A 14,449-nucleotide genomic window follows, 5' to 3' on the forward strand; every position below is an offset into this window, starting at 1 on the left:
GTGTCACAAATTTGATTGATTAGTGACCTAGAATACCTGAAATATTGATTAACATTTAGAATATTGATTTCTTTATTTCAAAATGATAAAACTTCTAAAATGTATTCTCACAAATGTATTTCCAAATTTAAATTAGATTTTGAATCCCAGTCTTTCAATGTGTTCTCAGACTTTCAGCCATTTATAGCAGAATCTAGGATTCTCTCTTTTTTCTTTATTTCCTGCCCTTCTCACTGACACAACTCCACGACTGGGTGCCGATGCTCAGAAAGGTAGAGTTTTTAGAGTTGAGCGAGTGTTGTAGGAGTTGAAAATCAATAAAGTAAGAGTGTTGCTGAAGCTGGATTCACTGTTTTGCATGAATGTGTGCTGGATCATTGAGGCTCTCGACACAGTCATTAACCAAACACACTCACCTTCGCCTAGAGCTGCTAAAAGAGTCTCTTGTGGTCGTAGGGTCAAAGCAGCAGGGATCTAGATCTAGTAGAAGTGAATGGGATAAGTTCTGTATGGTCTGATTACAAATAGTGCTTGTAAAGACAACACGGGATCTGATTTGAAGTTGTGACACTCTGAAAGTTGTGACACGCTGAAAATTAGGTTATTAATGTTGAAGTCATTGAATTTAGCTCCTCACCTAAACAAGCTAATCAATTTCTTCAGGATTACTAGAAAGCTACTGGAGTTTTTATCAGGGTTGGAACTAAACTGTGCAGGACAATGGCCCTCCAGGACCGAAGTTGCCCATCCCTTCTCTATTGTAACACAGGCTCTCACAGGTTCTTCTTTGGGGTGGTGTCCCGCATCCATACTGACAACCATCATGACTCAGCTAGGTATTTAAAAAAGGCTCAAATCCAAGAAGTACAGTTTAGGGTTATTCTAATATATTTTGCAGTGGTCTGTTGGAGAGAAAATGAGCAAGTGAGTGAGGGACACAGTAGGGAGAATTGGGTGATGTTTGACTTCCTCCTCCTGCTAGGAAAAGAAATTGTGGTTTATTTTTCCTTTCATGAATATGTGTTTGAGTCTGTGCGATAAGCCCATGGTTTTGAGGTTACTGTGTTTTTGGACATCATTTGTACATGTAATGTCACTTTTTTGTTCATTTGGGTGAAGTAATCAAATCTAAAATGTAACTCAAAACCAGTATCTTCATGCTAACATTTAAATCTTAAGATTTAGCTAAAATGCAGATCGGTGAGGCTCCTGGGTATTGTCAACAGGCTGAGCTAATGAGGTGTAACAGAGTAACAGGCAGGCAGCAGAAACATCAGGCAGACTCAGTGACACCAAGTCAAATATAATCAAGCATCTAGCAGGAAGAGTTGAGCAGACAGTAATCTGGATCTGTTCCTCAGACCAGTGAGGTGACCGGTCCTCAAATCTACATAACATTATTGTAACATATTTTTAGGTTAATTTGTTAATAATGTTTGTTTGTTTTGTTTACCCCCCCCCCCCCCCCCCCCCCGCATAAACTGTCATTCTGCAAATCCAATTTTACCTTTTCTTACCCATTCTTTAGTTTCACCTTTGGTGTGCGCACTGGTGGTATCAACACTATGTGCTCACCAATTGTGACAAAGCTTTAAAAAAATACTATGCAAATCACAGCCAATCAGAAGATATTTTATGTGACAGTATTTTGGGCCAGTGAGATTTTACTGTGGGCAGAGTTCCCCAGAATGCATATTAACTAGAAGATTTTTCCCCACTTTGTGTGATATCTGGTTAGGGCACAGTGTTTTTGATAACCTTGTAGCTAATAGCTATATATTTCAATAATGCTATACAAATAACTCATACTCTCATGTATGTTATAAAAAGTTCAATATGCTAAAACAATTCTCATAGAAGTGACATTCTGAAATACAAATAATAATGATGGTCATTATTCAATTCAATATTATATTTTCAGTATTCTAATGATAAAGTTTTCACATAACTGCATCTAGTATGTGACATCTGTATATATGTGTCGCAACACATTCCACACCCAATAATCAGTGGTCTGAGATCTCTTGTGTTTAGATAGCATTTTATTTTGAGGCATTACCTGCTCACTCGTCACCATGTAGCCAATCAGCATGGCTGCTGCAGTGAGAATGATAAATGGGTGTTATGTGTGTTTTAGTCCTGTGAATTACAGTTGGCTTGCGTCGGTCACCCGCTGTGGATTAGCATGGCTTTGGAATGCCGCTGATCTAATGTCTTGTGTCTGCTTGTCTGTGATCCAACACCACACCCAAACAACATAGCATGTTGCATGTGTATGCTTTTGTGTGCACATGTGTGTGTAGTTTGAGTGCATAGCAGCTGTTGTGTCTAAGGTCCTACCTCCCAAACACACACACACACACAGCTGGAGGGTAGTACTGATCTCAGTGCAGCAGGTAATGACTAAAGCAGACAGAAAAGCTGCAAAGGCTGGATTTAACACAAACTGTCCACTGACACATACCACTTTTTTCACCTCAGATCCAGACCGCTATGTCTCATGTTATGTGTGCCTTTCATGAATTGAATGAACGTTTTCTTAAGTGAGAATGCTGTATATATATATTCAGCATTATTCTGCATGGATGCGTTAAATTGATAAAAAAAAAAGTGATAGTAAGAACTTTTATAATATTACAAAAGTTTTCTATTTCAAATAAATGCTTTATATAAACTTTCTATTCATCAAATCATCCTGAAAAAAATCATGTTCAAGTATCATGTTTCCACAAAAATATTTAGCAGCTACACTGTTTTCCTCATTGATAATAATAAGAAATGTTTCTTGATCACCAAATCAGCATAAAAATGATATCCGAGGGATCATGTGACTGAATATTCAGCAGCCATAATAATATTTCATATTATAACTGTTTTTATTGTATTTTTTTAAATCAGTTTTGATATTATATATGCCCCCCCACACACACATACACGATCACACACACATACAGCAGAACTGTTCATACTCACAATGCCTCAAAACATCATCCACATGAGCACGTTCACACACACACACACACACACACACACACACACACACACACACACACACACACACCTGAAGCCTCTCGGGTGGATTATCTGGCGCTTGGCAGAACACACTCCCCCCAATCCCCTGTGCTGGGCTGCATTGCTTCTGTTCGCCTGCCCGGGGCCAAGCTCCTGTTTCAATGAGGAGGGTAAAATATCCCCCCTTCCACCACTCTTCCTCCTCCCCATCACTCCCCCAAGAGTCTCTCCCCATGCACTGGCTTGAGTTACTGCCGCCCAGCGTATCGAGGAGAACCACACATAGGCTTTTCCTTCACTCAAACATTCAAACATCTCACAAACGATCACATAGTTTGGAACAGCTGATTAAATTTAGCTTCTTTTCATCCCACAGAGAACTCTCACACTCCTGCGCTGGAGCCAGGCAGTCACATGACCCCCGAGGAGCACTACAGGCGCATGATGTCAGCTCTGAATGAGCATGGCTCTTATGAGGAGCAACAGCAGCGCCTGTATCAGTTGGCGAACAACATGGGCGTCCCAAGTCACGGTGAGTGTGCGTCACCTGTGTATGTGTGTGTGTGAGCTTGTCTCTATATCCGCTCTAATTACCCATGTAGTCTTATTCCTGGATACCACACAAACAGCTAGAGCTTGACTGCGGAGATTACTGACAATTCTATTTGCGGTCTCAGCCCACCCAACGGTAGGATGTCAGAGTGGGTGATCTGTGACTACTGCCACACACAGTAGTAAATAACACTGCCATTGGGCCCTGAGGTCGACTGGATCGATTTGGCCCTTTGATTGGCTGCAAGCCAACCCTCTAAATTACCAACACCATGAAAACGGCTCCTTTGCTCTTTTTTTTCTCATGCCTTTTCAAATTTACGATCACTGACGAGGTACCAGGGTGAACGGATGTGGATTTCTAAGATTTGTAAACCGAAATTTAGTGTGCATCATTTTGTTTTATTTGTTTGGTTACGTCTTAACTGCGCTTTAGAGCCTTGTTGATGTTTTTCTCGGAGAAACCGTTAATTGCCTCCAGCTTTTATGACCTTTTTTCGGTAGCATAAATTTAATCAATCTCACATTCTTGCTAAATCTGAGAGCATACGACTTTAAATTTTATTTGATCAGTAATGATTCTTAATTACTGCTTGCAATTCCAAAGGAGGGGGGGGGGGACGCTATAAAGGGTTTAATTGCCCCTCTCATACATCTGTAAGAAATTAGTGCCACTATATGTGCCGTTCGTGTCTAGGATTTTATGACAGAGGTGCTGCACTCTCCTGTCACCTTAATCTAAAAGTTCCTCTGTTTTTCTGCCGTCACACTGAGGCACGTTGTGGACAAATTCACACACAATTCCCTTCCCGATTCCATCAATTCTTCTCTCCTTGCTTTCACTTTCCGAGCTCAACTTCCTTCTGTTCTCCATCTCTACTCCTCTCATCCACCGCAACCACCTAAAAAAGGTGTGGTTATTTGTAGAAAGGAGTCTGAATCCGAGAAGAAAAGGCAGGGCGTTTACCCGTCTGTGGGAAATCCAGTGAGAGAAAGCAGCCGTGTGATTTGCGGGGTCACCGTCGGTCCCTCCCCTAGATATCTGGAAAAATGTCAGGTGTATGGTTTCATAATGGTTGCCATTGAAAACAGACTCACCAGGCCAAGACGCTGTTCCTCCCCTGAGGAATGCGAGCGTGCTGGCTTGCCCCTGCATGCTGAGCTCATAAGCCTACGATAAGGCCGTGCCAGTCAACCACTGCCAACATGCCTGGCTGCCAAGACTTTGATGAGTGAGATACCCATTCTCACCTTTTCACCTAATTGTCTACTGTATACATTTATGATGTTTCTTCAGTTTCTTCAGTTATTCGTTCACCCAAAATGTAAATTCCGTCATCATTTACTCACCCACATGTCGTTCCAGATCTTTATGATGCAAAATAGAAATACTGTGTGTGTACTGATCATTTTTTTCATACACTTACAATGAACAGGATCTGAGGTTTCAAAGTTTCATTGAAGTACTTCAAGGCAAAAATGTAAGTCATTTGCGCGGTTGTGCTTTGGGTGACCTGAGATTGAGTCCCTGCTCGGAGACCTTTCCTAATCCCGTCCCCCATCTCTTTCCTACTTTTTCATTTCTTGACTATATTATCCTATCTCAATAAAGGCAAAAGGCAAAATTTGGTTCTCGGGTTTAACTCATTGACAGAATCTGGTCACAGCTGTTAACAGCTCACTGAGGGGAAGATTATCAGTAAATATTGACTTCAATTTTGGTGTATTTATGTTTTAACCTTCAGTCATTTTTTTAGGGCCAGAGCACCAATGGTGTGAGGACCCTCTTGGAATTGCTCCGTTTATTCATTTTTAGATTTGCACTTGTGACAAATTTGGTTATTTTAGCTGGCTGTCTGTCCCAAAAATTCCCTTTCCAATCCTTCATATTTTACTCGTTTCCCCCCCTTTGTCCTCAAGTCGTTTTTAATTTATTTTCTTGTTTTTTTGGGGGTTTTGTTGTTTCTTCAGCACCATAGCTCACACTGAGCTGCTTTTGACTTTTCTGGAGTGAGTTTTCAGAGAAACCTCTGTGGCGCAGGGAAGCGTCAACCCCAGCTGTGTTTCTGTGTGTTTTCTCCTCTCTTCTTTACCTCCACGTGCCTCCATCTCCCTGCTCTCTCCTTTGAGATGCCTTCTTTCTATCTGGCTCCTTTCCTTTCTTCATATCTCTGCACCTTCCTTATGGCTTCGTCTTTATACCCCTCGACTCACCCCACCCCCTCGTGTGTGCCTCTGAAGTGTATCGGGAAGTGTTGATGCAGTGCTGGGTTCTATACAGTAGGCTCCAAAGACCCCTTGACATAGGCAGAAAGTAGGGCCAGGCCCTTCTGACCATTCCCCCCCAGACAAACGCACACACCCCCCAAGAACTCTCTACACACAGCCCTGCTTTTATATTCTCTCTTTCTTTTCTCCCTCGTTCATTCTCTCCTGGATCCCCGCAGAGCATCCTTTCATGTGTTTGAAGTGGAGGCCCTGAAATGAAAGGCCATGAAGGAAGCACGGATAGGTTTGTGTGAGTGTGTGCATTTGAAGGGGTGTGTGTGTGTGTGTGGGGGGGGGGGGGGGGGGGGGGGGGTTGGGGGTTTGGGGGGGGGGTGTATACTGATACGGTGCTGTGCACCTTAGAGAGCTTTGGCTCTGATGAGGTTGCTATAGGTCCTTGTTGTGGCCATTCAAATTGATGGGGCCCATGTTTGGATTTTGGGGTGGATTTTGAATGCAGAATATCTCTTTTATAATTAAACTGGTTGATGTCTATCTGTTTTTCTTTTAATATCTAATATATATGTGTGTGTATATATATATATATATATATAATATACACTTTTTATACACATTTTATACACATTGGCTACCACTGGAAAGTTTGAGGTCAGTAAGAGAAAAAGGCAATGGGCTGCTCTCAGTTGCCTTTAGATCTGTCGTCCCCCTGAAAGAATTCCCGATGAGTGCTGTGTCTGTCAGCTGCTTCTGGCAATACAGAAGCTCTCAAAGCTTGCCAGTGCTTTGCCACAGGAGGTCTTTGTGTATGTGGGGCAGAGGAAACCAGATCTCGATAGGTAAAGATTTCACAGTAACTGACTCAGATGATGCAAATTTGGGGTGTGACAGAGGGCGCAGAGTGAATGTGAGTGGGAGATGGTTGCATGGGTGTCAGGATGTCACTGTTTGGATGAGTGGTGTGCTTGTACATGCAGCCCCTGGTGACCCTGTGCTAACTCTGTTGCAGGTTAAAGGGAATAATTCATCGCTGGGCAACCGAGGAAAGGGGCTTCCGAGGGACTTTTGAGTTTTAGTGGATTTTGGGGCTGTTTTACCATGCTGGAAAGCTTATAGGTGTGTATTGTAAAATGGTTGCAGCAGCAGCTGGTTATTAGAAGGTTTGTTGCCAGACCGAGCTGGTCTAAGAGCATCAATGATGTGCTGGGAACCAGCTACCATTTTCCAAAACACATCAACATGCTTAAGCCAGATTTTTCCAGCTGGTAATAATGTGTGTGGACAGACTACTAATTATTTTGATCATCTGGAATGAGTGTGTGACCAAATGACAGGCATTTCTGCTTTTCCTTGAAAGTAGATTCTTCTGTTTTTTTTTTCATTCTCTTTTATTCCCTCTCACGGGCTGTTGGAGGTTTGTCCGCTGTCAGTCTGGGCCCCCGCGGGGCAGTGCAATAAACAGATCAATACAACGGGCCTGTGCACATTAATATCTGTCGTGGTGCCTCCGACCCGATCACTCAGACCCACACGCCAGCCTCGGAAATGGCCGCCAGCTCCCGAGGGAACCGTCTAATTAAAAAAGGGCCAGAGGAGAGAGGGAGCGAGAGAGGAGAGAGAGGGAGAGGAAGAGAGGGAGGCATGCAGGATGGATTTTCTATTTAACACTCTTTCATTAGAGAGTGCGCTTCCTGTTGTGACCCTGTTAGTTTGGTAATGTTGGGAGATGGGTCTGGGATGGTCTAACATCGCAGATTCAGGAGGGAGACCAGCAGCTCAATTACATTTCAGTTTACATGTCATCTCAAACAGTTCAAAGGGATAGATCACCCAAAAATGACATTTACTCACCCTCGAGTCGTTCTGCTGAGCGCAAAGGGAGATATTTTAAAGAATGTTTGTTACCAACAACAATTGGGCACCATTGACTTCCATTACTTTTTCCATACTATGGAAGTCAATGGTGCCCCACAACTGTTTGGGTACCCATATTTTTCAAAATATCTTCTTTCGTGTTCAGCAGAAATTCATGCAGGTTTGGAACAACTTGAGGGCAAGTAAATAATGACAGAATTTTCATTTTTAGGTGAACTATCCCTTTAAGTCATAATTATTCTTATGTAGTTTGTTTTATTTTACTGACTTTTGTTAATGGTGTTTGTTAAGGATTAGCTCTATGAACTAACTCCTAATCTTAAGTATTAAATTTCAGCACGTCCCGCACCGTTTATTGGACATGAATGATACATGAATCGAGTGGCTTGTCAAGGTGTGGAATTACTTTTATAAGCAACCAAACTCATTATTTTTGCTTGGTGAATGATAAACAACAACAACAAAAAATCTATACATAGATTTGCCACCAAGAACACCTTAGAAACCCACAACACCCTAGAAATGTGTCAGTGGTCCAACATCACGATTTTTTTTTAAATAATATTGATACTATAATGTGCTTGTGCAACCAGTGAGAAATTGTTGTAGTGTATTATTATGGATATTTTCCATATTATAATTTTTTGACTGTTAGGGGTCTGCAAGCGGCTGCTGGTGGTAAAAAAAGACCAAATTTGATATTACTACTGTTTCTTTCTGCTTCCTAAAGACTTGTCAGAAATCATAAGATTTATTAATCATTTATTTTATTCTATTGACAGTCCTCATTTTATTTTACTTAAGGTTTATTGGTTTTAATGATGGGTAGAAAAAAATAATGAATGTTTTTATTAATAAACAATATGCTTCATCTGCAGTTACACTCATATTTGTCCCATAATGCTCAGCGATTCATTGGGAGCCCCATGTTGAACAGTGAAGAAGTGACTGCAGTAGATCACCTGTGTTTTTCTTTAACTGATTAAAAGTAATCATCTGTGAGGAGGAGTGTGAAGTCTTGCCTGTGTGGCATATAACATATTCTGGGACTCTTGGACTAAATCTTACTGTGTTGGTTCAGAGCTAGACTGACAGATTTGACACTGACAACACAGACCGGACGAGTTTCTCGAATTTAACTGGTCTGTTCATTCCATTCACAGAGCTGCTGCGTGTGCGTCAGGAAGCCATGGCTGCCGTTAGAAACGCGGGAGGAATGGAAGCCCACGTCCCCTCTGCAGGCAGCTCCTCCAGCCAGCGGCGCAAACAGGGCCTTCCCCAGCACAGAGACGCACAGTTCCCTGAGCGGTAATACACATACATAACATCATACTTTCTGGATTATCTCTTATGCACACTTGTTCAGCACACTTTAATCTCAATTGTTCGATTTTACACTAAATGTACGTTAAGTCTTTCACATTAGTCTCTCCACCTCTTGCTCTGTGATGGGCAAACGTATTACAGCCTGACGTGGCGTCCATACCAGACAAGATGCGTCAAGCAATCTATCACTATCACAACTAATAAGAGGATATTTGATGTTTACTGTACAATTATGTGGCAAAGGTTTTGGGCCAATGAGATTTCACTGTTCTACCAACAGAATATCCTATCTCATGGTGTCATCTCATGTAGGAAAAACTTAGATTTTCCACAAAAGAGATCACTTTAGTAAGTGGCATCTGGTTTGGACAGTGGCTGGAACCACACATATGCTTTCTTGACTCCATATTGTCGTTTAAAAGTGGATGAGCTGTATATGTGCATGTGAGTGCGCGTTTGGTTGATAAATGCCCTCTGCTGAGTGGAAACCTCGGAGGCGCACTTTAAGAACACGGATACAGGAAAAAATGCTAAGCTTTAAAATAACATGAATATTTTACATTAATAATGAAGCCAACATCCGACTCTAATGAATACTGCATGCGTGTTGGAGTGGGTGACTGCCTGCCGAAGAGAAAAGAGGGAAAAATTAAATTATGCACCAAAGTAACGGAAGAGTGAAAAGGGAGGGAAAAATGGAAGTTGGCATTAAGGCCACGGAAAGAATAGAAAATCCACTTAATGGGATGTGCCAGTGGGTATGATCTCAGCGATGACCTCTTCGCAACCCTGTTCGATTTGATCTTGTCAGGAGGCATTTATAGGGCTCAGGACCGAACGGGTCGCTAGGACAACACACGCCGTTCTCCTTCCTGCAATGCCCCCCCACCGAATTGCTCTCCTCCTCCCTCTCTCCTCATCTCAGCAAGGCCACTGTGCTCGCGGCGCTCCCCTCCGCCTCCAAACAAAGCCCAGGCAGCGGGAGTAGGCAGGTAATTGCTTGTCGATTATTTATGTGGCGCGGGAAGCTGGAGGATCGATAATGGGCCAGCGAGGCGAGGCGGTAGGGAGGAAGTGAATTGGGAGGGGTCACCCAGCGTGGGTGGGGGAACTCTGTTCGGTTCCTGGCCCAGCGCAGCATCATGTCAGGAGCTCAGCGTGCAGCTTTGACCAGCCAGCCGCCGCAGCTCCGCCAGCTCACGGTAATTAGCCACACAGGACCGCTGATGTTAACGAGGCCTGCACACTTCCTAGGTTGTGGGTGAAAGGAGGGAGGGAGGAAAGTGTTTTTTCTCGCTCCTACACACTCATTTTTTTGTTCATTGGTTCTTTAACCCTTTGTTTAACCGTTTAGTTAGAGCTCAGAAAATTTTAAAACTGTTTAAATGCACATTTATGGGTTAAATAACCCAAAATAACAATTCTGTCATCATTTACTCACCCTCATGTTGATACAAGCACATTCTTTTGTGGAACACATACGGGGAAATCGTTTTCTTTTTTCCATGCAGTTACAATGAACTGGGACCAAAGATTTCAAGCTTCAAAAATGATATAACGCACAATAAACGTATTATAAAAGTGGTCTATATGACTTGGCACGTTCTTAAGAGTTCATGAGAATGAATCATTTGATTTGATTCACAAAATCAGTCTGAATGATTCATTCACGGAGAAACACTTTTGGATTCTTAATTGGGGGTTTTATGTCCCATTTGAAGCTTTAAAGCTTCAGTCTCATTAAAATTGTATGTAAAAGAGTGACCAGTGCAGTCTTTCAGATTTCTCCATTTGTTCTCCACGTCATTTGTGAATATGACAGTGGAAAAATGATGGCAGAATACTGGCCTGTATGTTTGGGTGGGCTATAAGCTTTTAGCACAGATTGTGTGACATTGCCAACCCCTCTAAAGTATCGACAGAGAGTCCACCAGGCTAAAACAGTGCGCCGGAAGCCATTCCTCAAGCTCACCTTTCTATCGACTCTCCATAATTGATTATCTGACGCCCATTAGTGGCTATTGTTAAAAACAAATCATTACCAAGATCAATAGTCCTGCAGCCATGGCTGGCCATTTGTCTGGGTTTAAATGGCAGATTGCATTTAGGGAATCTGCAAGGCAAATCCTAATGTGTTTGGCATGTGGGGCAGCACAAGCAACAAACAGTGGTCTGGGGTGGGGGGCGTTGGGTGAGCAAGTGCCTTATGCATTTTAATGTGCTTCCTGTGCAAATGTGTTCCCGCCTCGAGTCAAGGCGAGGCGGGCACGGTGTGGCGAGCGGCTAATCCCCCGCGCTCCTCTCATTAAGGGCCATCCTGTCAGCTCTGCTCCACTTTTCTCTCTCTCTCTTTTTCTCGTCTGGCCAGTTGGGTGCTTTGCCTCTGCCTTCACACACACACACACACACACACACACACACACACACACACACACACACACACACGCGCGCACACACAGACAACACTCCACACTGCCGTTGCTTTCAGGCAGGGAGCGACGCCGCTGCCACTCTGACAGGTCGTCACACATGAGCGAACACAAGTGGCGTCTACTTGCCCTACCGCTAGCTAGGTTGCGAGAGAGCTAGAGAGATCGACAGATAGAGAAAAGGAGAGATGGGGCAGGGTGGAGGAACAGAGGCAGTCCTCAAAAGATGTAGCGGTAATTAAGCCTGTAAACTGAACTGCAGTCAGTGTAACAATAAATGTAATTTTTTTTTAAAGCTGCCTCATGCAACTTTTTTAAATGTTGAAATACTTTTATCTCTATTTAAAGGGATAGTTCAGTCAAAAATGAAAATAATCATCATTTACTCTCATGTCTTTCTAAACCTATGACCTTTTTTTTTTTTTTTTCTGTAAAACACAAAAGATGTTCTGAATGTTTTAGTTGCTTTTGTCCATACAATTAAAGTCAAGGAATTAGATCCCAATTACTTTCATTGTATGGATTAAAAAAAACATTGAAAATATATATTTTTTATATATCTTCTTGTGTGACACAATGTTCATATCTCTTTAAAGCACAGAGAAAACTAACATGCCAACTGGAAAACCTGTTTGGAAATATTCATTATTTTTGCAATTTCGTCTGGTGTAGCTAGTGGAGCACTAATTACACAATGCAGCTTTAAAATGTTTACATTTGGAGTATTTTGTGAGAATACACGTTAAAACAGAGTCATAATCCCTGCCCTCCAACATATCGCCCTGTTTTTTTCTTGTTCTCTTTCAACCCCATTTTTCTTTTTCTCTCGGCCAAAGACCCAGAGTGAAATGGTTAACGCTTGCCTCATTCCAAAATTGCTTCCTATAAAAGGAGAAGCACGTCTGCCGGGCACGTCTCCCCATGATTACAGCTAATTACTATCGAGCGGACGCCTCGCGGCCCCAGTCATGCAGCTTTAATTGACCGTTATTCATCTGTGGGCCGCGCAGGGCGGCGCAGAGTTTGGCAGGCCTGGCCAGCGCCGCCCGGGCTAATTGTGAGGCCTGAGGGATTAGGCCAGGTGATTACACACTTCACAGTGTAATTACATAAGCATGGCTGGGCTGCCGGCCCGACTCCCGGCCCCAAGGTCACGCGCTGCCTTCTTCCAGATTAATTGGAGCTGCCACAGAAGTGCGAGGCACCGGCGGAAAGCGGTTATACGATTAGCATTAACATTTCAACAGCCGCCCAATCGATCGATGAATCCCCCCCTTTGTGTCTCTCCACACCTTCCCCAACCCCTCTATTTACACACATGCTTGTTCCGCTTGTACCTGTGTTTTTAGATTTCTTCTTTGTTTTTGCTCAAGGAAGACATGCAAGGGCTATTTAGCTGAGAAATTGCATAAAACCTAAGTAGAGCATAGCAAAATATGGCTTCTTCCCTCATTTCAGATGGTTTTTTTTTGTTTTCCATCCCTTCTGTTTGGATGTTTATGTGTTTGTGTTGCACTGCATTGCTCAGTCTCTCTCCCCCTGGAGCAAGCGTTGCTCAGTCACAAGTACAAAGCAACCGCGCTGTTCTTTCGCTTGCTTTAGGTGTGTTGGGTTTCATTTATATTTATGCATGTGTGAGCGCTTGTGTTGGGGGGCTCAGTGAAGAGTTGCAGTAAATGGAGGGGCTTGCATTGGCAGAGGAGCAGTAAAAAGCTTTAAAAAGACACCGCAGGATTTGCCTGGATTTCAACACCTCGCCACTAGTATACTTCTTCATATTTTTCCTCTCCCTCCTTTTCTCTACTTACCCCTCCTCTCGTTTTCCTTCTTCCCTGCCAGGGCTCTATAAAGGCGGCTGCAGTATTGTATATGAACAGCCTGTGTTCTCCACCTGTACAAAAGGAGAAAAATTTAATTGAGGCTACGCGACACGCCATCTTTTTATTGGCTGAATACGGCGGAGGGAGACAGGAAGAGGAGGGGGATGTGTGCGTGTGTGTTGGGGTGGAAGAGGAAGAACTGTGTTAATTAGTGGGTGCTTCAGCCTGTAGCCCGGGCGAGGCTGGGGGGCCGCCCCAGCTGTCGGAGTATGACATGCTCTTATTGTGCATTCAGGCCTCATTACCAGAGTGGCAGGGCCACAGAGCGCAGCAGAGCAAGAGGGAGGGAGCGAGGAGATGATGGAGGTTGTGGGGTGGGGTGGGGTGGGGGGGGCAAGGATACAAACAGTGCCGCTGTCCACAGCGTGACAGGACTGATGAGGGGCTACGGTCGCTCGTGTGCACCGGAGGGAGCGATAAAAATAACCGATGGAAGAGAACGCAGCATTACCATAACACCACACAGCTATATTGTATTCGACTTTGGAAACCTGTATTGTAAGGATACCACCACACAGAAGTAACAGATTGTTGACAACCTGTTCATTACCATAGCACCGTACAACTGTACCAGACTCCTTAAAAAACCTGAATCATTACCACAACGGCACACAGCCATATTAGACTGTTGGAAATCTATAGTTAGCTTTCCAAAACACAGCCATAACAGACTGCTGAAAATCTGTATCATTACCATAATGCTGTACAACTGAACCAGACTGTTGATGAACCTGTATCATTACCGTACCACCACACAGTCATATCAGACTGTTACAAGCCCCCCTTTTTTAATACCATAACACCACACAATTAAGACAGTGCATGTATTGTGTAAGTAACAATTTCGTGAAGTCAAACATGACATATTTACAGACCCCAAGACAGACTCTATTGACTTCATTCATGGTTTAGTCTTATTGAAAATGATACATGTGTGTACGTTATTCCAAAAAAAATTATATAAAAAAAATGATAATCTATGTTTATATTTTGTACATACAATTTTTCTTTTTGAATATCCCGTTTATGAAAAATGTATCCTGTAATATAAAATAAAATGGGTTATAAATGTTGTTTTGTATTGACTTCAAGCAGGTTGTGAAAGACTTGTGTACAGTAGAAAAACAGTAGCAGTTTGTTAATGATGGT

General features: G+C 42.9%; 1 protein-coding gene across 7 annotated transcripts in view; it reads left to right on the forward strand.

Moving 5' to 3' along the window:
• Positions 1-14,449, forward strand: part of samd11 (sterile alpha motif domain containing 11) — a gene marked incomplete at its 3' end in the record, with an annotated part of 90,943 nt that overhangs the window by 69,045 nt on the left and 7,449 nt on the right. For all 7 annotated transcript variants that reach the window (XM_079848715.1, XM_079848716.1, XM_079848713.1 and 4 more), the window contains 2 exons: positions 3,389-3,544; positions 8,829-8,973. In XM_079848715.1, the coding sequence (XP_079704841.1) occupies positions 3,389-3,544; positions 8,829-8,973 (301 nt within the window). The remainder of the gene's footprint in view (positions 1-3,388; positions 3,545-8,828; positions 8,974-14,449) is intronic.

This window comes from Squalius cephalus, assembly GCF_949319135.1.
Source record: "Squalius cephalus genome assembly, chromosome: 18".
Taxonomy (NCBI): domain Eukaryota; kingdom Metazoa; phylum Chordata; class Actinopteri; order Cypriniformes; family Leuciscidae; genus Squalius; species Squalius cephalus.